Below are 26,521 nucleotides of genomic sequence, written 5' to 3' on the forward strand. Positions count from 1 at the left end.
GTAATGTAAAGTTTTTTTTAAAATCTATGATTATTTGTTTGTAATAGAGTCATTATATAGTTACAAACTGTTTCTAATCAGCTTAGTGTTATCACAATCATTGTTAGCAAGTGAGACATCAAACATATATAGACAAAGTCATTGATCACAGGTGATAAAGGCTGCAATTTTGTTGGTTTACGTGTAAAACGCTAACTATATTAGGAAGGGGAAATCTTATCAATTTTATCAATCTTACAAAGACCTCGAAGGTGCAACGTCTTTCAGTCGCATTGAATCCGTCGGTCTAAATTACTTTATATATTGACAGATTCATCTTTTTATTAAAAAAACCAATAATAATTTTATTTTCAAATAAATTTTAATTATCATCAAAAATACGAATCAGTGACAGTGCGATGTGATTTAAGCAGTCAAAAACCTTGTCCAAATTCAATTATGGAACAAGGTTCCTCAAGAGAAATTTACAATAGTTAAAGAGTAGAATATTAATAAATTATTAGTGAAAAAAAATTATTGTATCAAAGAATCTAATCAATTCAACATTTGAATCCTGGGAGACGATCAATCTACATAAATTTCTATACGGTGTGAACTAATTATTCTATTAAATATGTTGACAAGACAGGAATCTAATTCCGTAAATAATAAATTTTTTATTTTTTTATTATTTTTTTTCAATTTATAGTCTTTTCTTTGTATTTCTTATCAGTAATGTGAGAACGAACATCACATATTTACGATAACGTTTATTTTTATGTTAAATTCGTTATTTGTTTCTCAACTTTGTCTAGTTTTTTCATTTTTCTTTGTTTTATTAATTTAATTGTCTAATAATCGATTTTATACTTTTAATCAATTTTTTTTTTAACCAAAAATATATTATCTTTAAAAGATAAATCAATTTTTCTCAATTCTTTTTTAGAAAATATAGTTAAATGATATTTTGCAAATTTTTATTGCATATAATCTATATTATCTTTTCATAATACGTATGAGTGATAGATAAGATAATGACGATCACAATTTTCCTTAATTTTTTCATTTTTAATGCTTCATAAATTTTCAATATTTCACACAGGTTAAAAATCATTTCTTTGTAAAAAATTAAAAAAAAAGAAAGAAGATAATCCTAAAAATATTATCAATGCCACTTACATTTTCGTTGCGGTACGCGTATCTCGATTCCGAGAGAGACAACAGGATGTTACGAACGTCTCCTGATCTTTATATAGTAACCACTTCATCTACAAGTCAACAAAATAAATCCGTACGTTAATAAAACAAAAAAAAATATGTCTAAATAATAATAATAAATTAATGTGAGCTCTCCGTACGTCTATATTTCTTCTAATAATCTATTTTGAAATAATTTTTCGATGCTTATTAATTAATTTGTAAATAGATGACAGAAACGCCCATTTACACTGCATACAAAAAAGGACGTAAACGATCGTTAATGATCAATATAAATTGAGGTTGATTAAAAAAAGTTATCTCTAACGACAGAAACATTTTCGTTATTGCAGAAATTTTTTAAAGCGGAGGTCCGCAGATGTTGATCGATTACGTCTTAGATGATCTGCAATGGACGACACTGTCAACACCTATGATCATCGAGTATGTCTGTTACACTAATCATTTTCATACTTCTCTACTAACCCATTTATTTTTTTTTTTTAATTTCTCCAAACCTGTTAACGCCTACAATAATATTTGTAAATATTCTTAACATAAAAAAGTGTTCAATTATCTCGAACACATTCTTACTTCCTTGAATAAATTAAACAACATTTTCCAAATGTTTTTTTTACATGATTAGAAATGAAATATTATAATTGAATTTTTCATAATGACAAAAAACTAATTATAAAGTAAAAAATAAAATGGACTTTTTACAGCAATCAGAATGTTCAGGTCGTTCCTTGGCGACCCTTCTTATTGCCTGGGTAAGCGCAGCATTGGTTGCATCAGTACTTCTACGATGGAAATACATGTGGATTGCATTAGCAGTGCTCACCCTATTATTCTTAATTGCTTGTGGGTATGCTGCAAGTACTCATCGAAGAAATACTGAAAGAAGTACATCTAGAGAGGAAACTAGAATCATTGATGGCAGAAATCGAAATATTCCAACCGTTTCTGGAGGTGTTGATAACAATACAGATGTAAGTAATTCAAAAAAAAAAAAATTGAAAATGGGTTGAAGCGAACTGTATGCCCTGATGATGAACTTCCCATTCGTAGAAATCCGTAATTTTGTCATCTTTTAGTTTTTTTGTTTATAACAAATTACTATTGTTATAAACAATATAAAATTGTTTAATCACATCACGTTATTTATAACAATATTTTATTTATATTTATCGAATATAATTATAATTATATTATGATTATTAAACAACTTATAATCATTTTTAATTGTTAATAACAAATTGAAATTGTTATAGACAATTTATAATTATTTAGAGTCATGTAAAGTCATTAACAACCATACTGCATTGATATTAATTATAATATTAATTATTCAATAAGTAGAATCTATTTCAAATGTCTTTTTTACTCAACTTATTTTACACTCTTTTTGTTATAAAAACAAAGGCTAGACCGAATTTGTATTCATTGTATTATCTTTCGAATAAAATTTGTCTGGAGTTGATATCTTCAGTGGTTCTCGAGACGTAGAAAATGAAAAAAAAACCTGACATCCATGCATCAATATTTGAACCTTCTTGTATATCTTGAAATGTCTCAAAACGTAAAGAAATGACAGAATTATAAATTTTAAAAATCGACCCCATTATAATAACTTCCTAATGGGAAGTTAAAAAATAATTTACTTTACTTTAATTAAGAAATAAAATTTATCATTTAATTATCGTTTATTCCAGATTATTGCACCACCAGCATATCAGACATATTGGATTAATGATCTACCACCATCTTACACTGTAGTCATAGGAACACAACCACCAACCGGAGCTTATCCTATGCATGTAGAAGAACTTTTTACACCAAGGCCATCAAATCCTCCACCTTATTCAGTGGCTACTCAACATGATCATACTCAATCATCGTCAGATACTCATCAGTTACCAGGGCAGTCAATTTCTTCAATTGTAAATGAAAATGATAACAAAGAAAATGATATAACTCGAGATCAAAATGTTCTTTCACATGGTTCTGCTCAAAATCAGTATTTCAATAACTTGATTAGCACTTCATGCTTAAGAAGTGATAAAAGAACTTCAGGAAGAAATGTTACCAACTCATCATCAACAAATCAAACAAGTTCATGCAGTGATGTGATGCAGATATGATTGTTTAATCAGTATATAAATTTATGTATATTTTTTTAAAACATTCTTTGCTTTAATTGCCTTAAATTAAGTTATTGACTATACATATAAATGTAATTATGTAAAAAAAAAATAATAAAATTTATTTAAAATACATATATTTGCCTGAGGACTAGTGTAACAACCATATCCTGTTGAGTTGACTTTAGACTTGAAGAAAGAGGAGAAAAATAAGAATATAAAAGTTGGGTCATGCCCGGCGGTAAAGTTTAACCGAGATTACAACACCATGTAGCCTAGAGGCTTCAAAGGATTAAACACGACCTCACAAACAAAATCTCAAAATTCCTTGTTAGTCGTGGTATATCATAAAAAAATGTCACAAGTGTAATTTGTTTATTCATTAATTATCACGATGATGTCACAAAGATATACACTAACCGCTTTGTTCTGGATGATTTTGAATAGTCATTGATGTTATTGTAAACTGGAAAGTTTAAGGATTAAAAAACTGATTGCGGATGTAATTCTTTATCGAATAAAACACTGCCAGCTACCAATTTATGTCAATGTACTGCGTGTGTAAAACAAGCTCAAGGCGCTCTTAGGAAAATGCAATATAACACCACGCCTCTGATCTATAATGCAACAAATGCACACTACTGTTTTCCATTTCTTAACATAAAAATATATATATAAACTATCTCCGCAACTTTTCTGCGTATAAATACACTCCAGCTAGTTTCCAGTGTTCAGAGCTACTTAACATCCCCTAGAAGACAGGTGTATTTATTTTTCTTCTGCTAAGTTACATTGTCTAACATGCTGAAGGTGAGTATTCTGAAACATCTACATTTTTTCGAAATTTTATCATTAACTTGATGTTAATAAATATTTTTGATATTCTAGATAATATTATTAGTTACCTTTTTGGCAACTGCCAATGCTTATTTGAGCCATGGACCCACAATAATCTCACCACCTAATTACGGTCACTATGCTGGGAATTACGGAGGATATAGTCATTCAGCGGCGGTCCCAGCGGTTCACTCTTACAACCATGTAACCGCAGTTGCTCCTTATGCTCATGCTAAGACAATAGCACCTGCTCCAATTGTCAACCCATACCCTGCAGCCAGCCGACATGCAATCAACGCCAACTACCAATCTGGTTTCGCACATTCTGGTTACTCTCATGCAGCAACAGCATCATCATACATTCCACCACCAGTTATCTCTCCTCCTACTGTTACTTATAATCACAATGTCATCCCTCCATCTGTTCAGACGGTTAATCATCCTACTCCAGCAGCAATTCATTATCCTCATCAAGCCTCTGCTATTAATTATCATGCTCGTTACTCAGTCCCATATTCCCACACCTATACTCATGGACCAATGTACCAAAATCATGTTAATTACGGATGGTAATTACTACTGATGTTTATAATAGTCATTATTGGTGGTATATTTTCATTTGTATGGCAACGACTAATTTATATGAATGACTTGATTTTAATTTTTGTCAAATTTTTAATTGATAATAATAGTATTAAGTACGTGGTATCATAAATAAACTACTAAAAAATTATTCAAATGTATTTCTTTTTGTAAATATTTCTTTAACAATCTAAATTTTTCTAACTCATCAAAAAAAAATATTATTTTTAATCTTTAAACTAATTTATACATACTTTTATCAGTTATTTTAATTTTAAATCAATATTTTTTTTCGATGTTCTAATTTCTAATTTCTTTTCGAGAAGAATTTAATTAATTCAGTAAAATGTTATAATGACTATTCAAAAAATTTTTCTTGAATAGACTACTACCACCTACATCTCAATTTGATAACAAGTTAAAAAATTATTATATATTTTTTTAAATCAGCTTTTTATAACATTTTTTGTCGTAAAATTTTTTTTTTCCAATGCCTGAGGCACTTGAAGAATTATTAGTTTTCATATGATAAGTGCAAAAATAATTTGAAGTAATTTAGTAAAAGTGAGGCTACATAGTTATACATATACATATGTATATAGATGAAAAATGCCTGAGGCTTTTTCTCGATTACAGGCGTGGTCCAAGTGTTCTATTTTAGAAGATGAAAGCAATATTTGCTAAATTGATCATATATTGTTTCGATTGAGCATGATTATTTTTTTTTATTACGATGAATATATAACTTAAAAAGAAATAAAGTTTACAATTTCATAATTTCTTAATTATACTTCATAAGAGTTATTTAAAAAAAAAAAGAGGTTAATTAACTGTTCTTATTAAAAATTCATTTTTGACATTTTTATGTCCTATGCTGAACTACATATTGCACAATCAATCAAGATTTGAAAACTACTTAAATTTATTCGAAAAACTTTCCAATTTCTCTCGATTTATCGATACATTTTAAGCATAACTTTAACTATGATATGACTGTGATATGAGATTTAGAGAATTCACCTGATCTACATCATATCGTTAGATGAATTTAATGTGACAGATGATGATTGATTCAGGTTTTAGGCTCAATTTCATTTCTCCGAAAAAAAGAAAGGCACGGGTGGTAGTATCAGTTTGAGGCGGGGATAAGTTCGGTCTTTTGTAGACAGATGACAAAGAAAGTCTTGATTTTCGTATAAAAGGAGATGTCGGGATTTTAATCGACATCAGTTGTCTTCAGTCCTCTAGTATTCACCAGCTGAAAAAAGAACTTCTAATATCAAGAAAATGGCATTCAAGGTATTTTTGAAATTTTAAGTTTATTAAGAAAAATTATCGCCAGAGAAACTTATTGCAAAAAAAATCAGCCTAGAAATTAAATCATATGTTTAAATTGTAATTAATAATTGCTTTATTAGAAATTACTTTTTTTTAATCTACGAATATTAAATAAATCTGAATACAATAATATATAAACAATGTAATTAATGCGTATTGGTTTTGCAGTTCATCGTTCTTTGTGCTTTTTTGGCAACCGCCAGTGCAGGAGTAACTCATACTTCAACCTCAGACAACACTTATCGTAGTCACGGAAACTTAGCTACAGTCTCCACCCAAACTAAAAGCATTGAAACACCATACTCCAGCAGCAATAGCAAGAACGAAATCCGTGTTAATTCAGGAACCTACGCAACAGCATCACCTGCAATCTCTTATGCATCTCCAGCTCCATCAGTTGAAGTTGTTAAATCTGTTCAACCAACCTACAATTACCAAGCTTCTGCACCCTTGAGCTACACCCAAAGCAACTATAATCACGACTACGTTCTTCCAGCAACTCATTCCAACCAATATTATTCAGCTCCAGTCTTCACTAAAACCTACCCACACTACCAACCAGCCTATCAAGTTGCTTCATCAGCTCCAGTCTTCTCTCAAGCCTACCCTCACGCTTACTCTCAAGCTCCAGTCTACTCTGCACACATGATGCACTATGCACCTTCACCTTATGTTCATCATCAACCTGTTGTTAAGGTAGCTTACTCTCCAGCTGCTGAAGTTTCTCATTTTACCTACAGCAATGCTAATGACCATGTTAGCTACGCTTGGTAAACTGTACTTATCGCATTTAAAACCATCCAAGTATTATCTTTTAAGATACACTTTTTATAAAATTATTTGATGTATTTAATTTTTTTATATGATATTATTATTACTTCCCATATTTATCGATTGATAATAATGATGGAAAAAAAAACAATTTTTCATTGAATGAATAAAAAGAAATAAGCAATAAAATAAACTGTTTTCTTGTATTAAAAAATTTTATTTCACTAGAGCCTATAATTGAAAAATTAGGAACAATTCTAATGATGCGCGAATAAATCTATTGACAAAATTTTAAATGTGGCTTCTTTCGAATTTCTATTACTTAAAAAAAATATTAAATATATAGATATCAACGCTAGACAGTGTTTATATATTGATCCAGCCACCCTACGCCTTTTTGGAGATCTACGATAAGAAGTTAAGCGCGTTTGGAAAGGAAAAAATATTTAAATAATATTTCAGCTTCTTAAAGCCAATTTATTCATACTTTAAAAATATTTTATCTCTTTTAAATCAATTACTTCCTCTCAACAAGCTTTTTAAATATTTAATTTCCATCAACAAATTTTTTAATAGAGCACTTCTTGTTGAAATGAACCAATTATTTATTACTTAACAAGCAAACTTTTTGAATAGATGAATGTAAGGTAAAACTGTTCTACCCAATTACTTATTTATTTCAACACTTTTTAATTTCTTAATAATTAATTTCGATATTCGATTCAAGTAATAAATTGAAATTGAACATTATATGTTTTATTGTTACTGAAAACAATAATAAGGTAAAGATACTAATTAATAGCATGTAGCTTATCAACAATAGTACAATCGGATGGTGAGTTGTTAATAAATACATCACATCATGACGTTTTCATTTTATTACATAAATATTAAGTTGTTATTAAATATTTCTTTGAAAAAACCTTATCCACACATGAGTTAATTTCATAAAATTAAATAAATACTCAAAATAGATTGAACTCTAATGAACAATTAATAGCTTTAAATCCAGTTTTTTCAGTACTAAGTCGTTGTCTATTTTTTAATAAACTTATCAATCTTGACATCATGCAATGACCTATTTGTCGTAGGAAATCAGTTTCTATTAAAAGTCTATCCATTTTTATTTTCTTGTAAAAACATACTATTGTATAAAAACATTATTGTGGTTGCGAATTGTTAGATTTAATCAATATACAAGACCACTATTATATTTGCAGTGTAATAATTAATAAAACATATGATCCTTCCTTAAAAAAAATATATAAAAAATCTTGAATTGTAGGATAGAATTTTCGTAATTTTTTTCTATTATGACAGTAAATATTAAATATTACCTGAACTTTTAATTCGGTATTTATGAGTGATAATCAAAAAAAATTGTTCACAATTCCCGCGGTTCCATTGCGCACAACATGATAACTGCGCATACGCAGTCACGTGCTTCAAGGTCACAAATACACTAGTGCGATGAAGAGCGTGGGGTTGGTCCCGCTTTTCATAGAAGAACCTGACACACACGCCATTCGTTGCATGATGGCGCAACATGTTGGTCAAACGTGTAGATTGCCGGCTTTTTTATTTATTATTTTTGTGTTTATTCAATTGTCTCAAATAAGTGCATTCACAATACATGATACAGTAACTGATTTATCGCCAAGTGTGACCTCTGTGAGATTAATCAACCGCGAAAATTTGAATATTCCATCTAATATTCCCCTCCATTCGCAACATGAACTTCTAGTGGAAGTGATTGGTTTTTCTTTACGAAATGTCGATATTCGTTGGACGACAGACAAAAATAATTGTGATAATAAAAAAAATTATTTAACCAAAGTTCGAACTGATAATAATGAAAATAAAGCCATTTATAGATTCTCAAAAAATTGTTGTCTTGAGGATACTACAGTCTATTTTTGTCTACCAACCATTGACGGATCTTACGTCCGATGGACCAATCTTGGTGATACATATGCGGTAAAAATGTGAGTTTAAAAACCAGTTAATCACCGACTTTTTGAAGAAAATTTATTTATTGATGATAAATAAATCAATGAATATTAAATAAACAACAAAAAATAGTATAAACACAAGTTCTAAAACACAAGATCTACTTTTCAACTGAAAAGTCTATCGTTAATAGCTTCTAAGCTACAATTTAATTACTCCAGAGTGGATCAGATATAAACATGAAGGTTTACATGTGAGAACAAGTGTTATACACTTGTCTATATATAATAAATTCCATTTGCTTTGAAATTTAATATATAATTCCAGAGATTAAAAATGTTCATTGACGGTTCAGTTATTTTGATAACTTCAAACTCCCAGCATTTTAACAACAAACTATAAAAACAAAATTAATATTACAAATATTCTTTATGAGACTACTAATTAAATTATTCTCTTATTATTGTTTCAATAATAAAATTGAAATGATCACATTTTGTGTTAAGGTTACGAGTCACAGGCATCAATCCTTCAAGTTCAATGCTCTGTGACACACATAAATATCAGCATTATCACACTGTTCGCTTATTAAAAAAATTACCAGACACTATTATGTGTCAAATAAATTACTAGAATTTTTTAATATGATAAATAAAATTGTTTACGTGTTTGTAGATGAACCGAACATATTTTGTGGTTACAAATTAAGCAGGATGGTCTAACATCTTAGGAATAAAAATAGATATTGTGGCCTACATCTTGTTATTCCTGATATGCCAGACTTCTAACTTCACGAAGTCATGTATTACCAATTTTCTGTAATTTACTTGTAATTAATATAATCTTCTATAATTTCTCTGTGAGCAAGTGTTCAAGAGAAAAATTACACAAAAAGATGATAAGGAAAGACTACAGACTATCAAATTGATTCTCATGAATTATGGAATACATCAATGACACCACTTACTCACACAGTTCACATAATTCTCTACGTCACTATTACTGCAATTATACATATGTATAGACTGAAAAATAATTTTTAAATTTAAACTGCCAAATTTAAAAAGTCATTGCTTAAAGTCACATTAAAAAAATATTTTTAAATCTTTGTTCTGACGAAAATCAATTTTTTCTCCTCATTTTCTTGCCCTTGTGGTATTTTCTCAATTTCTCTTCTGATTGAGTGATGATTCATCGTCTGGTCATCAACCCATTGACTTCCTTGTACTCAGTGTCACATAAACAATAATTAAATTCCAAACACATACCAATATATTGTTTACTAAAATATATTTATAGATATAATTGAATCAACTGCATCGTAATTCTGCAATCGGTTAAGTCCATTTTTCGGGGGTTACTCGAGACAATCGATAGTTGGTGCTATAACGTCTGAATGAATCTTTCTCTCTCTTCTGTAGGGCGGGCTCGTTTTTATATCAACAGTCACCGGTGACCTTGACCTACTACTACTGGATCCTACCCTAATATTTTGAATCCTCATTCCTTTGAGCAATGTTTTCCATACACTGAGTACTCTGTTGACTTTTAATCAGTGAATATTCTTCAGTTTACAACAATTTTGCTCTGTTTTCATCGAGATCAAAAAGAATGTAATTCACTAAATACAGGACAAAGTAAAAATTTGAAATATCGCTTTATGAAATAATTAAATACTTTATTATAGACACAGATGATGTTTCTTTATTGAAAATACTCAAAAAAATGAACATTTTTTTAATAAAAATTTTATCATGTTTTATTTTAATTCTGTACAAAAATATTTAACGATTTTTATATGTACTTTAATGATAGAAAAAAAAGTCGAAATAAACGAGACATTAATGACTTCGGCATTGAACTAAAAAATCCAAATCATCAAGAAGAATTAAGAATTGAAGGATTACGAGTCGAATATGCTGATAAAGAGCCAAGTTATTCAGATGATGGGGTACCAGAAATTTTGATTGACAGCAGAGCAATAATACGAGTATTTGGTACTGGAATCACTAATGATACGCTAATCAGCTTCACAGATGTTCCTCAAAAACGTGGCACCGTTTGTGATAAAATTAAATCCAATGAATTTGAAGTGAGTAATAAGTATGAATAAAAATTCCATTTTATTCAATAAGTATAATTAGCTAATTTTTTACGATTCTTTTTCAGGTTTATAATGTCGAAAGATACACAGCGACAATCAATGTTACCCTCCCATTGGGTTCACCCTTTTATATTTGTGTGAAACAACCGAAATACTCTGAACTAAATGATGAAAAGGCGTTGTTCGTACATCAAGGCACAGAGAGTTACAAAGCGGTAAAGCCGAAATATGAATTTTTTTACTGCAATAAATGAATATACAATGAAATCTAGTATTATACTCTAGATAAATATCTAGATTGAAGTTGTTTAATCAAGAAAAAGTATTCTGATAAGAATAATAATGTACTTTTTTTTACAGATTCGTACTTATAAAAAATTCTTGCCTCTATGGCTCCAAATAATAATTATACTAGTATGTCTGGGATTTTCTGCACTATTTTCTGGATTAAATTTAGGACTCATGGCTATGGATCGGACAGAATTAAAAATCCTCTGCAATACTGGTACAGAAAAAGTAATAAAAAAAATGCTTTCTCCACATGTTAATCAAGAAAATAAAAGCAAAAAATATTGATAAATTTTTTTTCTTTAGGAAAAAAAATATGCAAGGACAATTCAACCAGTTCGAAATCATGGAAATTATTTATTATGCTCAATATTATTTTCAAATGTGCTGGTTAATTCAATTTTTACAATTCTTCTGGATGATTTAACATCCGGTTTAGTAGCTGTCATTTGTTCTACATTAGCTATCGTTATCTTTGGTGAAATATCGCCTCAAGTAAGTAATACACTTAACTAAATAAATGACTCAAAAAATTTTTGGTCAATTTTTAAAGTTATATTTTTATACTTTAGGCATTTTGTAGTCGACATGGTCTGTGTGTTGGCGCAAAAACTATTTATATAACGAAATTAACAATGGGAATAACATTTCCACTTAGTTATCCAATCAGTAAATTCTTAGACCTGATGCTGGGCGAGGAAATTGGAAATGTTTACAATCGCGAACGATTGAAGGAGCTTGTTAAGGTAAGAGTGATTGTGAGAGTTAGAAAGTCTCTGGAAGTTGATGATTTTATATATTACAGTGAAAGTATTTCGATCAGATCGCTAATTATTTCTCTTGATTTGATTTTCTATTGATTATTGACTCTGTCATTAATACCTTTCAATTACATATTTATTCTTTGAAAGACATAATAATTAACTCATTATTAGCTTTTATTCAATAAAATATACAATTAAATGTTCAATTAATATGTTTTGTTCAATTATTTACTTTGAAATTTTTACTCACATTAATGAACTTTTATAAGTTCCTCAATTTTTATCAACAATGTTTTTTTCTTTGAATACTTCAGTAAATGAGAACACTGAATTGTTTTTACATGTTGGTACTTAACTAAAAAATTTAATTACAACATTATTATTATGATTGATAATTTGATATTTTTTATCACGACCCACGTATCACATAACAAAATATAGGAGCAAACTACCAAAAAGTAAAATTGAACACGCAAAGTCATTTTAACTTATTGACTCTCCAATTTCTACGAACGATCATGATAACCCAGCAATTTGATTCCTTTATAGTAGCTAAAGAGAAGGAAATTTTCATCATTTAACATACGTAGGACTATAATCAGAAGTTTGTTCAACTCCAAAATACGATTTAAACTTGAAATATTTCTTCATGAATTTATAACAATAATATCAAACTTCACAATGGTGGAATATATTTTAAGGATAAAAATTTTATCATAAAATAAATGTTGTTTCTTTAAATTTCAGGTAACAACTGGCTACAACGACTTGGAAAAAGATGAGGTCAATATAATCGCAGGTGCCTTAGAATTGCGGAAGAAAACAGTTGCTGATGTAATGACACGTATTGAAGATGTCTACATGTTGGATTACAATGCAATCCTTGACTTCGAGACTGTGTCGGAGATCATGAAATCAGGTAATGGCAGAAATTTAACCGGGTTTTGATATTTATCTTGCTCTAGGCATGTGAAAACAGATAAAACCATGAGTGTTAGTTATCAAATTAGTTCGAGTGATACCGGAAAATAATCATCGACCTAATCACAAGACTACAAAGACTTATCACCAAGGACTTAATTTTTAAATTATTAATAAAAAAAGTCGCTCAACCGTATATATAAATATATTAATAAGGTCATCAGTTTATTTTAAAAATAACCAATTTTTTTTCTGACAAGGCTTTTCAAGAATACCAGTCTACGAAGGAACAAGAAATAATATTGTTACAATGCTTTACATAAAAGACTTAGCATTTGTTGATCCTGATGATAATACTCCTTTAAAAACACTTTGTCAATTTTATCAAAACCCTTGTAACTTTGTCTTTGAAGATGTTACATTGGATGTCATGTTTAAGCAGTTTAAAGAAGGTATAAATTTCAATACAATTTTCTTTTTATTAAAAAATGATGTTCAATTAATAAAAAATCAATTAGGTCACAAAGGGCACATGGCGTTTGTTCAAAGAGTCAATAATGAAGGCGAAGGTGATCCATTTTATGAAGTCATTGGGTTGATTACACTAGAAGACGTTATTGAAGAACTGATTCAAGCAGAAATAATGGATGAAACGGATGTTTTCAGTAAGAACTTTTCTTTTCTGTCTAGTCAAAGATTATAAACATTTAATACTTCATTTTTGTCTTTAAACAATATTTAAAAATTACAGCGGACAATAGAAGCAAACGCAAAAGATTAAATAATCGGCCAAAAATGCCAGATTTTACGGTGTTTGCTGAAAAAAAAGAAAACCAACGAATTCACATATCACCACAATTAACATTAGCAGTTTTTCAATATTTATCTACAAGTAAATAACTATTTGTTTTTATATTATTCTAGTAATATGCTAGTGTTAATTACCTAATATTTAATTTTTTAATTTCTATTTTAGCTGTTCCCCCATTCAAACCTGATACAATATCCGAAACAATTCTACGTCGTCTATTAAAACAGGATATAATATATCATATCAAAGTAAAATCACGAGACAAAGCACGAAATGACCCTGCAGCAATAATCTATCAACAAGGGAAACCAGTTGACTATTTCGTTTTAATAATAGAGGGAAGAGTAGAGGTAACAGTAGGAAAGGAAAATTTAACATTTGAAAGTGGACCCTTTACATACTTTGGATGTCAAGCATTGATTACAAACATTGGCGTAGGTGAGAAAATGAAATTCACGATAATAATTGAGTATGCGTAGCAATAGACTCAAATTACATTCATGAATATAATCTGTAAATAGAAAGATTAAAATTAATTATTTTCAGCTGAATCCCCTACCACAAATGCAAATCCTCAAACATTGGGAAGCATCCAATCGATAAATTTGGACGCGATGCTTCGTCATACATTTGTTCCTGATTATTCAGTACGAGCAGTTAGTGAAGTATTTTATTTAAAAGTTAAAAGATCTCTGTACCTTGCTGCTAAGCGCGCCACACTTTTGGAGCGTAGCCAGAAGGATCCATCACCAAGCAATGATCAGTTTGATGACGAAGTTGAAAAGGTATTGATAAGAAATTGAAAAAAAAAAAATAGATGTGCCATTTGTGAACACATTCAGAATAATCAATGAACTATAAATAATTCTAAACAATTACGAACTGTTTTTTAACGATTTTAAAATAAATTTTATCGTAATGATCTATTTAAAAAAAGGAAATAATTAAAAACAATCAATGGAAATTTTTGTTCCTATAATGACAAATGGTACACGTTTTCCAATGAATTAAAACTGTATTTAAAGCATTAAAATTTTCTTGAAAAGTTCTCATTAAAGCTATTGTACAATTTTTTTTCAGCTCCTTCATTCATTAGACGAAGACGATCGAAGTACCCCACCATCACCAATTCTTAGTAGAAAAGATGACGAATTAAAATCACCCGAAAATCAATCGCCGATAAAAAGTGCTACAGCACCTACATCGCCCGTTCCAGTAAGTGCTAGCCCCATTACGAATGCTAAATTTTTAACGTCAAAGAATGAACCAAATGGACAATTAAAAAATTTACCTAAGTTAGAAAATATTCCAAGTCCATTGGAAGGTCAAGGGAAATTAGATTTAGATGCAGAAATAGCATCACGACAGTCTGAAGCAGCTCGGCTTTTATCTGGAAAAAAAAGTAATATTGATGAAGAAGAACGAACAAATTTGTTACCTAAACAAGATCGTTCTTAACAGTTACAAAATGGCTGGGCAGGATTAAGCCTCCCGGCTGTACAAGTGACAACGAATAAATGTAGCGAAAATCAAAGTGAGAAGAATCTACAAGGTGATGCAGATAATAAAGAAAAAGAAGTAATGAAAATGAAACAAGTGCCAGCATGACACTTTCTGTTACAAGTAGGAGTTTAGGTACTTAATAAATGAATTAGTCGCATGACAAAAAAGAATTGTGAGAAGAAATACGATGATAAAATAACAAAAATACTTAAGTATTAGATCAACTAACTGATAATAAACTACATAATTACTTGATTAACTTTATTAATTAAATGTGGTTGAGAAGAATTAACTCAATCTTATTCAATTTTTTGAATTTTACTGCCGAGTTATTTGATTTTTTCATTTCCGCTCAGGGAATATTTGCCAAAATTTATAAATGCTCCATAATTAATTAATTTATCATCGTTATAATGCACATAAAAATTTTTATATAGACTTAAAAAAAGAATTATTACTTAATATTTTATCAATAGTGCATTCGACTAGAACTATTTATGAAACAAGAGTGAAATATTCCTCTACGTAAAGGCTTTTTTTTTGGTTAAAGCACTTTTTTAATTTATAAATAATTTTAGTAACCAATCTATTCATACAATTTTTAATTAAATTAGATGTTTATTAGAATTTTTGGAATATTTTTAAAAATATAATCAGAAAATTTACGACAATTTATCGATTTCTAAATCAACAAATAATTAATAATAAACGAAATAGAAAACTTTTTACTAAATAAAAATTTTATCATCGATTATTAATGATCATCCTTCATTACTTGTAAATATCATTCCAGCATTTTTGGAGATTGCAAGTAATTTCAGCAAATCGTTAAACAATAAATTAGTCATTTGAATAAAAACGAATAAATGATAATAACAAATGAAAAAATATGAAAATTAGTATTTCATACGTTGTTTTTTTTCTTTGTATATTAATAGATATTTAAGCTAATGTTTGTTCTGATGTAGATGAAAAAGAGTTGATTAAAATAGAAAGTCTTTTTTATATAGCCATGAAATGTACCATTTTGAGTGATAGAATACGCCTTTTTCTTAATATACCTCCAAGTGATACTTTATTTTTTATACTGAATTTCACTATTATATCCGAATAGTAGTTTACTAATGAATTTTGAAGAATGAGTGTGAATGAAGTAAACTTAATTGTTGAGAAATTCATTATAAAACTTTACGAATTCACAAGAAATAAGAATCATAATGATGGTAGATGAACCAGTAGAATATTAAATTATTTAAGATTCAGAGACATAAACAATCAGTTTACAGCGAAATTCATTCTGGTCATATTTATTTAAATTCAAGAAAAATTTTATCCATGATTCATAAAGATTGTTTTATTTTTATAGTTAGATACTACCAAATAAATTATGTATTGAAAATGAAATTGTTAGAACAAAATATTTTCGATAGTTTTTTTTTTAAATTTAAACTTTTTATTATTACTTAACATAAAACTGATTTTTTTAAGAGTTGAAATTTTATAATTATTAATTAATGATAATCATGGATATTAAAGTAAGAAATTATATATTTTATTTTTAAGTTAAAATTTATGTTGATTTATTGTCAAATAGACTTTCTAAAATTTTTTGATAACATATTGAATGAAATTTTATAAAACTTTGTTTTTTTGAATGATTATATTGTAATATACATTATCGTCAAGAAAATCACAAAATCAATTATTTTATTTAAATCGATTTCTATAGGACGAAAATTCAAATAAAAATCATCATAATTCATGTTATGAAGTGTATGTAAATGAACAAGAACAGTATGTGCAAATTTTTCAGCTCAGAGACTAATTATGCGTTTAAAAAATAAAGAATAAATAAATAAGAAAAACTAAACTAAATCTAAGTCAAATTTGCATTTTTTCAATAGATTTAAATAACTAACGAAATGTTATGTACTTACAGTAATAAAATTCAGATTTTAAATTGAGTTGTTAATTATTTCATTTAATTTAATAATTTACCTTTCATAATTTACATTTTTTACTTTCAAATTTGGTTATTATGTTTTTACTGTTCCAACCAATACTTTAATGAATTTCAAGTGAAAAGTAAATTTGAGTCTTGTTAAATTCCTTTAAAAATAAAAGTTACTAATATTGTCAAGTGAAAAATCTAGACAATTAATTTTATTGAAGATCCATTCTCGAAATAAAATACCTGAAGGAAAAAGTCGTTAAATCATAAGATACAATTCAGTTTAAAGATTGAGTCACCCTCTCCCTTTTCGATTTCAATAACGAGGGGGATGCCTACGGTTGGAATAATGGTATATAGTACCCAACCGCGTCAGTCTGCGAGGAGCGTTCGCGCGATACGATTCTTCAGTACTTGTCCCTCTTTCTTTATAAAGACACCGAGGCTGACCGTTAGAATAAAAAAAAATAATTTATTTATAAGTACGAGAAGAATTATTTGCTAATAACAAATAAATAAATAACTCAAAAGTACAAGAAATTGACATAGAATATTTTAAGAAAATTAAAACTAACTGAAAGAATGAAAAGAATTGATTTATTCTGATATTAAAAAGTGTGTAAATAGCTGGTGATTTTGTAGAAATAAGTGGAGCAAAGGTGACTATTGCAAATTTATTAATTTAACCTTGACCTATGTCTTTTATCTTATTTTTCTTCTTCCTTTTGTCCTCCATTGTCTTTATTGTTTACTCAATTTCTTATTAGATATTTTCTCGTTCATTTAACTCTAATAAGAAAATGCAGTTGACTCAACAGGTGCTATAATATTATTTTTATCCTAATCTATACTTAAAATACGAGTATCATTTATTTTAAAATATTTCATATAAGAATTTTCATCGTAAGTAAGAACGAATAAAAATAAATATAAAAAAATTTAAAAAGATTGCAGGGACATTCAGTGAAAATGTTTTCCATGTTTACTTAAAAAGTAGAATATTTTCTCTTTTTTTTCTATTAAACCTATTGTGAATAGTAAATCACACATAAATTCCTTGAAAATCCAAGCGATATTACATTTTCTTTCAAGTACTATTACATTTTTCCTTATAAAGTTACTCTTTATGCACTTATTTTTTTAAATTTCTTGAAAAAAAAAGAAATGATGAAAAGCGATAGGAAAATTATACAAATTATCTTTCAAAGTAATATCGTAATTAATATTTATTCAATCGAAAGATCTTCAATTTTCTTAATTATAAATTTTTTATAGTACTTAATGATGCAGTGAACTATAAAAAATTTATTTCAAAAACTTTCAAATAAATAAAAATTTTAATTTTTAAATAAATTAAATCTTACAATTTATCTTAATATTTATAAAGGGAAGATAAAGTATATTTTTCCAAAATTAGATCGTAAAATGATTTTGGTTTTATTATATTTAAACAAATAACTAATACAATATAAGCACAAAGAACATTTCTTATTTCTTACCATTTTTAAAGTCACTACAAACACTAAATCATTTTTATTATGACAGAGATTTATCTTTTGTTGTATTTTTAAGCATGAAAATCGAAGAAAAAATAAATTTGGAATTTCTAAATGTTATTATGATTTAACAAAATGCACTCTATTAAATATAAACGATTTTTACCCATAAGAAATGACTGTTGAAATAAAATTATAAAATAGAGAGTGTAAGTTGACTTGTAATAATAGAGTATAAAAAGGGAGGAAATAATAAAAACAAAAAGTCTGATCTTTGAACAAAGAAAAGACTTGTATACCCCAGAGGGGTGAAAGAACCCTCGAGAGGAACGACCAGCCTGTGAATCTATTGCTTAGCTCCTAGTAAGAAGAGTCGTTGCTCTACGACAACCGGAAATCCTTGCAAAAGGTGAGTGTCCTAACAAGGCAGTCACCGCGATAAAAAAAAAGGAGACCAAAAAATTTCGTCTATATCCGAAAGAATTCAAGGTATTGAAGCTAAACATTTTTTCGGTCATTTAATTAATCAGAGTGCTAATTATTCTAATGACAAAAGTTTTTTTTTATCATGATAAGAGGAAAAAATTAATTTTTGAAATGTCACTTTATTATTATGTACGTCAAGTCTTTGAAAATCTACGTTACTCGACTTGACATTTAATCATTTCACATCATACCGGTAATATAAGATGAGATTTCTTAAAATATTTCATGTTATAACATAGAAATTAATCATATTCACTTTTTAATAAATTATTACTCCGGAAGTAAATAAAGTAAATAATAAATAACACATATTACGAGTGAATAAAATAGAATTTTTGTTAAATTGTTTTTTATTAAATCACAAATTATTCGTTTTTATTAATGAAAAATGGGGTAACTGATACGAACAATAATGAAGCAAAATACACTATGTAAATAATAGATAACAAATTATCGATTATTTTACGAGAGAATAGACACAGTGATTAATACCCCAAAACTACTTTAATCACAATATTTAATAAATTATTAAAAAATGACAAATCAAAAAAAATTTAAAGGTTTAATTTAATGGAAAATAATTTTCTAAGGAACACAATGAATTAAGAAGATAAAGGATTGAGAAATTTCAATTAAAGTAGGGCAATATAAATTTTCTAATTTTTGAAAAGAAGCTTTTAGCAGCCCTTTGATGTTTCTTATGGCAAGCAAAATATTCTTTAGATTCAATGTACTGTGCCATGCATGGATACAATGTAGACCAACCCATTCTGTCACATTAAGGGATGGTAATAATTACTTGAGAATGATAATGGGTGTGTCTTGTTGAATGGTTTATAAATTTTTTTTTTCATTATCTAAAAAGTTATTTTTGTAGTGTCGTGTTCAAAAATAGATATTCAAATTACAGTGATAAATTTTTTTTAATTTTTGTATTTTTGTTAAATTAAAAACAATTATAACAAGGTTTCGATAGTATGTGATAAAAAATACATAACAACATTATGAGATAAACTTGTCAGTAAAGTAACAATGATAGGTAGACAAGTTTCACAAAGGACATATAAGAGAGACAAGCTAGGAGCAAATGTTAACAGTAAAACCCCTGTCTTTGTGTTCAACTATGAGATATAGGATGATCAAACTTGTCGATTTCACACTCTGATAAACTTTATAAAAGGTATACAACTTAGCTAATATTATTTTTTTCTTCTTCTTCAAAATAAGAGCAAAGATTTTTTTTATAATACAATTTCTTTCTATAGTAAATAAACTTCTGAATTAAAATTCTTAATTAATTTTTTCACTACATTACACTATTATATCAGAAAGAAGTGATTTATAAAATAACTTTTGATTTAAATCATTTTTTTTTAAATATTTTAAAATCATACATTCTAGAGATGCTTTAAAAATATGCATATAACAAAATCTATTTTGTATATTTTTTTTCTCATACCATGTCAGTATTTCAAATGAGTATTTGAATATGCGCCTTTAAAAAGTTGGTAAACATCGAAATGAAAGTGCAAGGAAGAGAGAAAGATGAATGAGAGAGAGTGAAGAGTAAAATAACAGTAATGAAAGGATATCTAACTAGATATAACTTTGAAATGGTAGCTGTAGATATAGTTTAGTAATAAAGGAAACACTTTAGATAACATATTTTAAGATAAATATTTAATTAAACTATAAATGAAATGATTAAAACTAAAGACGATTAAAATAAATATCATAATTAAATACAACATTTTCATATTAAAATAACAAATTAACAAATTTATTTCAATTTTTACTTTCAGGAGAATAAACAATTGGATATTTACGATACAAATTTGCGTCATTAAAAACATTAAAACTCTCGATATTTTTTAAACTAACAATAAACTTTTCTATGTGGATTTTTACTGAGCTTCAATAGAGAAGGAACATTAAAAATCTTGAAATCCTTGGAGAGAACTCAGAACGAGCTCATCTAGTTTTTACTATCTCCTCGCCCACATTTTTTTCCTCCACATTACTCAGTTATTGAGATCTTGAAAACATCTTGGAGTATTAAAAATGACAAGAACAAGCAAATTGAAATAAAAATGATTTTTTTAATATTTGTTGATATCAATTAAATAAAAGTAAAATTTGAGAAGAGGAAAGAAAAAAAGCAATAATGAAACGTAGACTCGATTTCATAGTTACTTGATTGAAAAGTAACTAAAAAAAAATCTCGATAATAATTGAATAGAAAAAATTGAAAAATTGAATGGAAAATGATGGGTGCTGTGAATTCTTCATATTTATTTGGTGAAGATGAAAATTGGGGTGCGAGAGAGTACTTTACATATTACAGTCAATTTGGAGATCGCAAGGGAGCCAGTGCTGTTGAGGTAAATATTTATTTTTAATTTTTTCTTTTTTAAGATTATTTTTATTTATTACGAAAGATTTCTCAAAATGACATTATCGTGATAAACTATTGTTTTAGGGGTAATCGAGAGACTTTTCTTACTTTGTCTAACAAAAACTTTTGACACTAGAAAAATGAAGTTGAAGCAAAAAATAAAGAGAAATATTCTCAAGTATAAAAATGATCCAAACAAAAAATTACAAAGAAAAAAAAACAAAATTCTTATCTTTCATTTCTTTCGAAAATTCCTTTTATATGCTTGGTTGATTATTCACTTACTTTGTATCGATTATCTATTCTCTGTACACTAAAAATACATTTCCTCTACTAAAGATAAATCATTGCAACCCGTAATGTTTCGTAAAAATAGATAATTATTAATAATAGAAAGGAGAAATAATTTTTATAAATAAAGCGATAGTGCAGTACTAAAAAAATGCATTCTTTCCGGTTACGTTGATATAATTTTATTAGATCGAGTAGAAATTTTCACCTATTAACGAATGATCTGTAATTACAGGAAATTATTTCCACATAAAAAAATGTAGATATTACAATAGAAGAAATTAAAATTATTGGAAATCACTTAATGGTATTATTCCGATAAAAAAATCCAAGACCAACTTTACCTATCATCTAAATTAAACAGATGATTTTTCTCTTTCCTTTGTAACACTCAGATTTTCTGCAATTTTATAATACAGAAACAAAATTGTGCTAATTTTCGTAATTTCTATGTAACAAGCTAAAAATGGAAATTCTCAATTAAAAACGAATTAAAAACTTCTTAAAGATAGTTACTCTAAAAAGCTAATTTCCAATTAATCTACAGTGTTAATGAGGGAAATTGATTTTGTTTTATTTTTTTTTTCTTTTTGTGCTGAAAATAATATTAATTGATGTTACAACCAATCATGAGTTTAAAGTAACAATGTAAATAGATAATTGCAAAAAAAAATGTCACCAAATTGACTTGATGTTAACTTGCATTTGATTCGATACATACCAACCAATTATTTAATAGTTCAAAGGAAAGAACTTCTCGTTTGCTATTTGCGTAAACAGTTAATCGAGTTTCGAGATACATCGCAGATTTATATATATATACACAACATATACATATATATACACAACATATTTTACAAAGTACGGTAAAATTGAAAGCATATTTGAAACAGTGAATCTTTTGGCCATGTCATCTTTTAAATTTTTCATTTTGATTGTTGGAACAAGTCAGTTAATTAAATCTCTAGCTTTGATATTGTTAGATTTTTTTAAAAATATTTTTATACATGTTTATATAAATTCTATACTCACTCATTCATATACATTCAACCTTCCACCAATTAATTTCATCTAAACATCTTGTACTAGTAGAGGCCAAAAAATTGTACATGAAAAAGGCAAAATGAATAAATAAAATTTGGACTAAAAATCAATATCACTATTATCATGAATCCTATTTCAATAGCTTTATGAAAGTTTTTTTCTTATATCATTAATTTCATCATATATCCAACTTCTTACCCAATCCTTTTCATATTTTATTTGTAACGAACTTTTTCTTTGAACTGATTACTTCAATAAAAATTGAGACGCGATCCTTGACTGAAATTACTCTGTCAACTTTTCCACAATAATTTTACGTTCATATCAAGACTTATTATACGGGGTTATTGTTCAATGTTTGAAGTTATTTCTAAGTTGATGCTATTTATTAAAGTCAAGTACCTCGCATTAGTATTTTTACATAGGTACACATAAGCTACTTTTGACTATTCTTTCAGGAATTTTTTTCTTCAATTAAGTGCTTTGAAAGTTCCTTCAAAAATAATACTTTTGTTGATAAATTTTTTTTTAGGTCATTGTATTAGCAGTAACATTCGTTGCAGCAGTGATAGCAAATCTTGGTATAGCTATTTGTGTATTAAGATATAAAGAAATGCGAACACCGACAAATCTGTGTCTAGTGAACTTGGCAGCAGCAGATTTAATTTTTGCACTTGGGGTACCAGCTGTAGCATACACAAGGCTTTCGCAGTCATGGCGTCTAGGGGATACTGTATGTAAATTGCTACCCTACTCTCAGGTAAAAAAATAACCATGATAATATTTAATAATAAAATAATGACAATATTAGGGATAAAAATAAATGTTTTCTTTTTTTATAATATTTTTAAAACTTAAACTCCTTATATTTGTTCTTCAATTTTATCATTATTATATGTCGCACGCGAACTATTACAGAAGACTCCAACCCTCTTGAAATATTTTTAATATCAACTTTGATAGCTTTACTATTATTGATATCGTCATTTATTTCAACTTCTATAATTTGTTTTTACCTCAATTTCTATTTTATTCAATTATTTAAACCAAAAAAAAAAGTATCCAAGTATATTGTATGAATGTTGGACTTTAAAAAAAAATTTTCTTCATATTGCTTACGGGTAAAAAATTTTTCAATGAGAAAAAAGAATTACAAAAAAAAATGATAAAAAGCTTGTTTTACATTCAAGTTTTTACGCTTTTGACGTAAAATAACTGAAATAAAAATTATTAAAACAACCCAAATTCTGAGAACCTATTTGACTACCTTGTTTATTTGAAATGAACTTTTTTCATTTTGTATTTGTATAACAATAGAAACTGAATTGCATAATATCAGCTAATTTTACTTTTTTTTTGTTTGAAAATATTTCGAGGATTGTTCTTTTTAATTATAATATTTTTCATTTTCAGTTCGTATGTGGGTTTGTATTACTTTGGACATTAACGCTTATATCAATGGACAGACATAGATGTTTGGCAGTAATTCCTTATAGAAGTGCTTTAACAGCCCCTAGAGTCGTAGGAGCAGGTTTAATAACATGGGTCATAGGATCAGCGATATTTTTACCCGCTGCATTTTGGTTTCAAGTCAAGGTAAAATTTTAAATAAATGTAATGACTGAAAATGCATCTCATTGTCTTAAAAAAGATTCTAATTAACAATTATTGTCTCATTTCTTATTAAGAATTTCTAATGATAAAATGATGTGATATTTATCACTGTAAAATAATCCACATTTACTATTATTTATTAATGAATCAAAGAAGTATACTGTTAACAAAAAAAAAACAGCATTAAATTAAATCAAGAGAGGTAATTTACTGTCAAAGCATATTGTAGTTATTATTGTAAAAAATTAAAGTTTTATTTAGGTAGAATGTAATTACACAATAAAGCTTAATTACCAGCTTATTATTTAACATGGAATAAATTACGGATTAAATTGTTAATTAACAGATTGAAAATATCCATATAATTTTGATCAAGTAATAATTACTATCATATTTATTCTTTCAGAAAATCAATGGTTTAACTATTTGCACTCTCGTTTTCCCCAAGAGTGAAGTTATTAATATTTCACTCTGCTTCACCATTCCAGTGATTATCGTCGCTTGTCTGTTACCTATGTGCTTGTTCGTTTATCATTATCAAAGAATTTTTCAGAGAATAATTGACACTAGAAGTCGGTGGGCGGTTTCTTGTGTAACTCAGGTGATTATTACATGAATACAATATTTTTTTAATATATCGACTGACTTTATAAAAGTACGAAAAAAAAACATCAGAGATAATAGAAAAAAATTTCTATATATTTTTTTATTTACCAATCATGCAAAATAATTAACCTAGATTTTGGCAATTATTTTTGATTGAAAAAAACATTTTATGTGCTATTTATACCAAAGATAAGAAGAAACAAGAGATAAAGATATCGTAAAAACTAATTCCATTATTCTTTCTAGGCTCAAGATCCAACTCGACGAGACTCTGAGCTTTCAGTGGTCGGCACTTTAGTGCCATGGGCAGGAAGGAAATCTTCAGCAACATCAGTAACTAGTCGACAAGGGCGTGCTGGGAGTTTATCCCAACATGAAGAAATTCGTCTTCATAAACACATAAGAGTTGTCCGAATTCTTTTGCTCAATGTTATCGCAGTCTTAATAATGTGGCTGCCAATCACAATTGTGATGTTACTTATTTATTTAGATGGTCGTCGACCAGTGGGGGATACAGATTATTTTTTACGATCTCATCATTTCATTTGGACATTAATTATTGCCCAATTTAACACTGTCATAAATCCAGTACTGTATGGGATTTTTTCAGAAAACTTTCGCGCATGCTTTGCTAAACTGTGGGGAAGGAATATAAGCAATGGAGCTGGAAGTGGTGAAAGAATTAGTGGAGGTCAAATGACTTCAGGATTAAATAGAAAAGGAACAAAAAATCTTCAAACAATACAAGATAGACTTGGAAACTCCCGAAGTGGAACTTTGAAGAATACACAGAAAAATCAAAAGAAAAGTTCAACTTGCAGTATTGGAAGCATTATTGAAGTTCCTAATTCAGAAAAGCTGTGACCAGGTATAGAGGAAAGTTTGGAGGAAATTGACTGATGAACTTAACAAAGTAATTATTTTTTGTCTCCATCACTACAGACAACAATAATAATACTCTATTTTGTAAACCAATTAAGGATAATAAATGTATTTTGTAAAATGAAACTAAATGTCATTTAATTTAAACATATCATGAATTATTCCATATATTGAATAATTGACAAGAAATGTTACCAAGACATCTACCAAAATGTTTTCGTCAAGGGAGAAGATCCAAAATTAGCATCATTGTAATATCTTAAACGACTGACGCAATTCAGCCTTCCATCGGGTACATTCATTGGACGTTTTGTTTACGGGAAATGCGATAAAGCCAAGTCCAGTTACCACAAACTATTTATACGAGCGTCCTTTAGCCAAATGTAGGATCTCTGATCTCAGGATTGAAACCACAAAAAACATCACAAACTTACCAACATAACAAAATTAGTATACATAAATCAGATTATTTTTTTATATTCCTAACTCTTTGTACGCAGCTAAAAGTCTTTAAAGTCAAAGAAGATAATTTACGAACTACCATTTAAACAATTCGAGGAAGTTTAT

The 26,521-nt window shown here is 28.0% G+C and overlaps 4 protein-coding genes across 10 annotated transcripts; all 4 read left to right on the forward strand.

The window, feature by feature from the left end:
* Nucleotides 1-217: 217 nt before the first annotated feature.
* LOC118066071 (uncharacterized) lies at nt 218-4,888 on the forward strand. 6 transcript variants are annotated; one of them, XM_035081825.1, is made up of 5 exons: nt 218-588; nt 1,082-1,270; nt 1,902-2,168; nt 2,892-4,130; nt 4,209-4,888. In XM_035081825.1, exons 2-4 carry the CDS (start codon nt 1,148-1,150, stop codon nt 3,318-3,320), a joined length of 819 nt encoding a protein of 272 aa, XP_034937716.1. In that variant the 5' UTR covers nt 218-588; nt 1,082-1,147; the 3' UTR covers nt 3,321-4,130; nt 4,209-4,888. The 6 variants fall into 6 exon arrangements, with proteins under 6 accessions (XP_034937716.1, XP_034937718.1, XP_034937721.1 ...); XM_035081827.1 differs by lacking the exon at nt 1,082-1,270 and adding an exon at nt 1,530-1,620 and having other exon boundaries at nt 219-588; XM_035081826.1 differs by lacking the exon at nt 218-588 and adding an exon at nt 622-640.
* Nucleotides 4,889-5,976: 1,088 nt separating this feature from the next.
* LOC118066045 (pupal cuticle protein C1B-like) lies at nt 5,977-6,947 on the forward strand. The gene is made up of 2 exons (XM_035081779.1): nt 5,977-6,038; nt 6,246-6,947. Exons 1-2 carry the CDS (start codon nt 6,027-6,029, stop codon nt 6,849-6,851), a joined length of 618 nt encoding a protein of 205 aa, XP_034937670.1. The 5' UTR covers nt 5,977-6,026; the 3' UTR covers nt 6,852-6,947.
* A 1,359-nt stretch (nt 6,948-8,306) lies between these two features.
* uex (metal transporter uex) lies at nt 8,307-16,585 on the forward strand. The gene is made up of 13 exons (XM_035081783.1): nt 8,307-8,833; nt 10,614-10,890; nt 10,968-11,117; nt 11,263-11,418; nt 11,497-11,685; nt 11,763-11,936; nt 12,702-12,873; nt 13,136-13,327; nt 13,394-13,540; nt 13,627-13,767; nt 13,852-14,124; nt 14,233-14,471; nt 14,767-16,585. Exons 1-13 carry the CDS (start codon nt 8,319-8,321, stop codon nt 15,142-15,144), a joined length of 3,003 nt encoding a protein of 1,000 aa, XP_034937674.1. The 5' UTR covers nt 8,307-8,318; the 3' UTR covers nt 15,145-16,585.
* A 945-nt stretch (nt 16,586-17,530) lies between these two features.
* Nucleotides 17,531-26,080, forward strand: LOC118066009 (free fatty acid receptor 4-like). Of its 2 annotated transcripts, XM_035081702.1 has the most exons (7): nt 17,531-17,799; nt 20,162-20,302; nt 20,925-21,503; nt 23,385-23,612; nt 24,266-24,448; nt 24,873-25,067; nt 25,319-26,080. In XM_035081702.1, the coding sequence occupies exons 3-7, from the start codon at nt 21,387-21,389 to the stop codon at nt 25,934-25,936; spliced, it is 1,341 nt and encodes a 446-aa protein (XP_034937593.1). In that variant the 5' UTR covers nt 17,531-17,799; nt 20,162-20,302; nt 20,925-21,386; the 3' UTR covers nt 25,937-26,080. The 2 variants fall into 2 exon arrangements, with proteins under 2 accessions (XP_034937593.1, XP_034937592.1); XM_035081701.1 differs by lacking the exon at nt 20,162-20,302.
* The last annotated feature ends 441 nt before the right edge of the window (nt 26,081-26,521 follow it).

The sequence above is a fragment of the Chelonus insularis genome, unplaced genomic scaffold (genome assembly GCF_013357705.1).
Source record: "Chelonus insularis isolate UGA/USDA-ARS -01 unplaced genomic scaffold, ASM1335770v1 contig_326_pilon, whole genome shotgun sequence".
Lineage (NCBI taxonomy): Eukaryota > Metazoa > Arthropoda > Insecta > Hymenoptera > Braconidae > Chelonus > Chelonus insularis.

Coding starts and splice junctions, on each gene's coding strand:
- LOC118066071 (XM_035081825.1), top strand. CDS start 1,148: ATGCCACTTACATTTTCGTTGCGGTACGCGTATCTCGATTCCGAGAGA. Junction 1,271..1,901: donor CAAGTCAACAAAATAAATCC/GTACGTTAATAA, acceptor GACTTTTTACAG/CAATCAGAATGTTCAGGTCG. Junction 2,169..2,891: donor GTGTTGATAACAATACAGAT/GTAAGTAATTCA, acceptor CGTTTATTCCAG/ATTATTGCACCACCAGCATA.
- uex (XM_035081783.1), top strand. CDS start 8,319: ATGAAGAGCGTGGGGTTGGTCCCGCTTTTCATAGAAGAACCTGACACA. Junction 13,328..13,393: donor GTTTAAGCAGTTTAAAGAAG/GTATAAATTTCA, acceptor AAAATCAATTAG/GTCACAAAGGGCACATGGCG. Junction 13,541..13,626: donor GGATGAAACGGATGTTTTCA/GTAAGAACTTTT, acceptor TAAAAATTACAG/CGGACAATAGAAGCAAACGC.
- LOC118066009 (XM_035081702.1), top strand. CDS start 21,387: ATGATGGGTGCTGTGAATTCTTCATATTTATTTGGTGAAGATGAAAAT. Junction 21,504..23,384: donor AGGGAGCCAGTGCTGTTGAG/GTAAATATTTAT, acceptor ATTTTTTTTTAG/GTCATTGTATTAGCAGTAAC. Junction 25,068..25,318: donor CGGTTTCTTGTGTAACTCAG/GTGATTATTACA, acceptor TATTCTTTCTAG/GCTCAAGATCCAACTCGACG.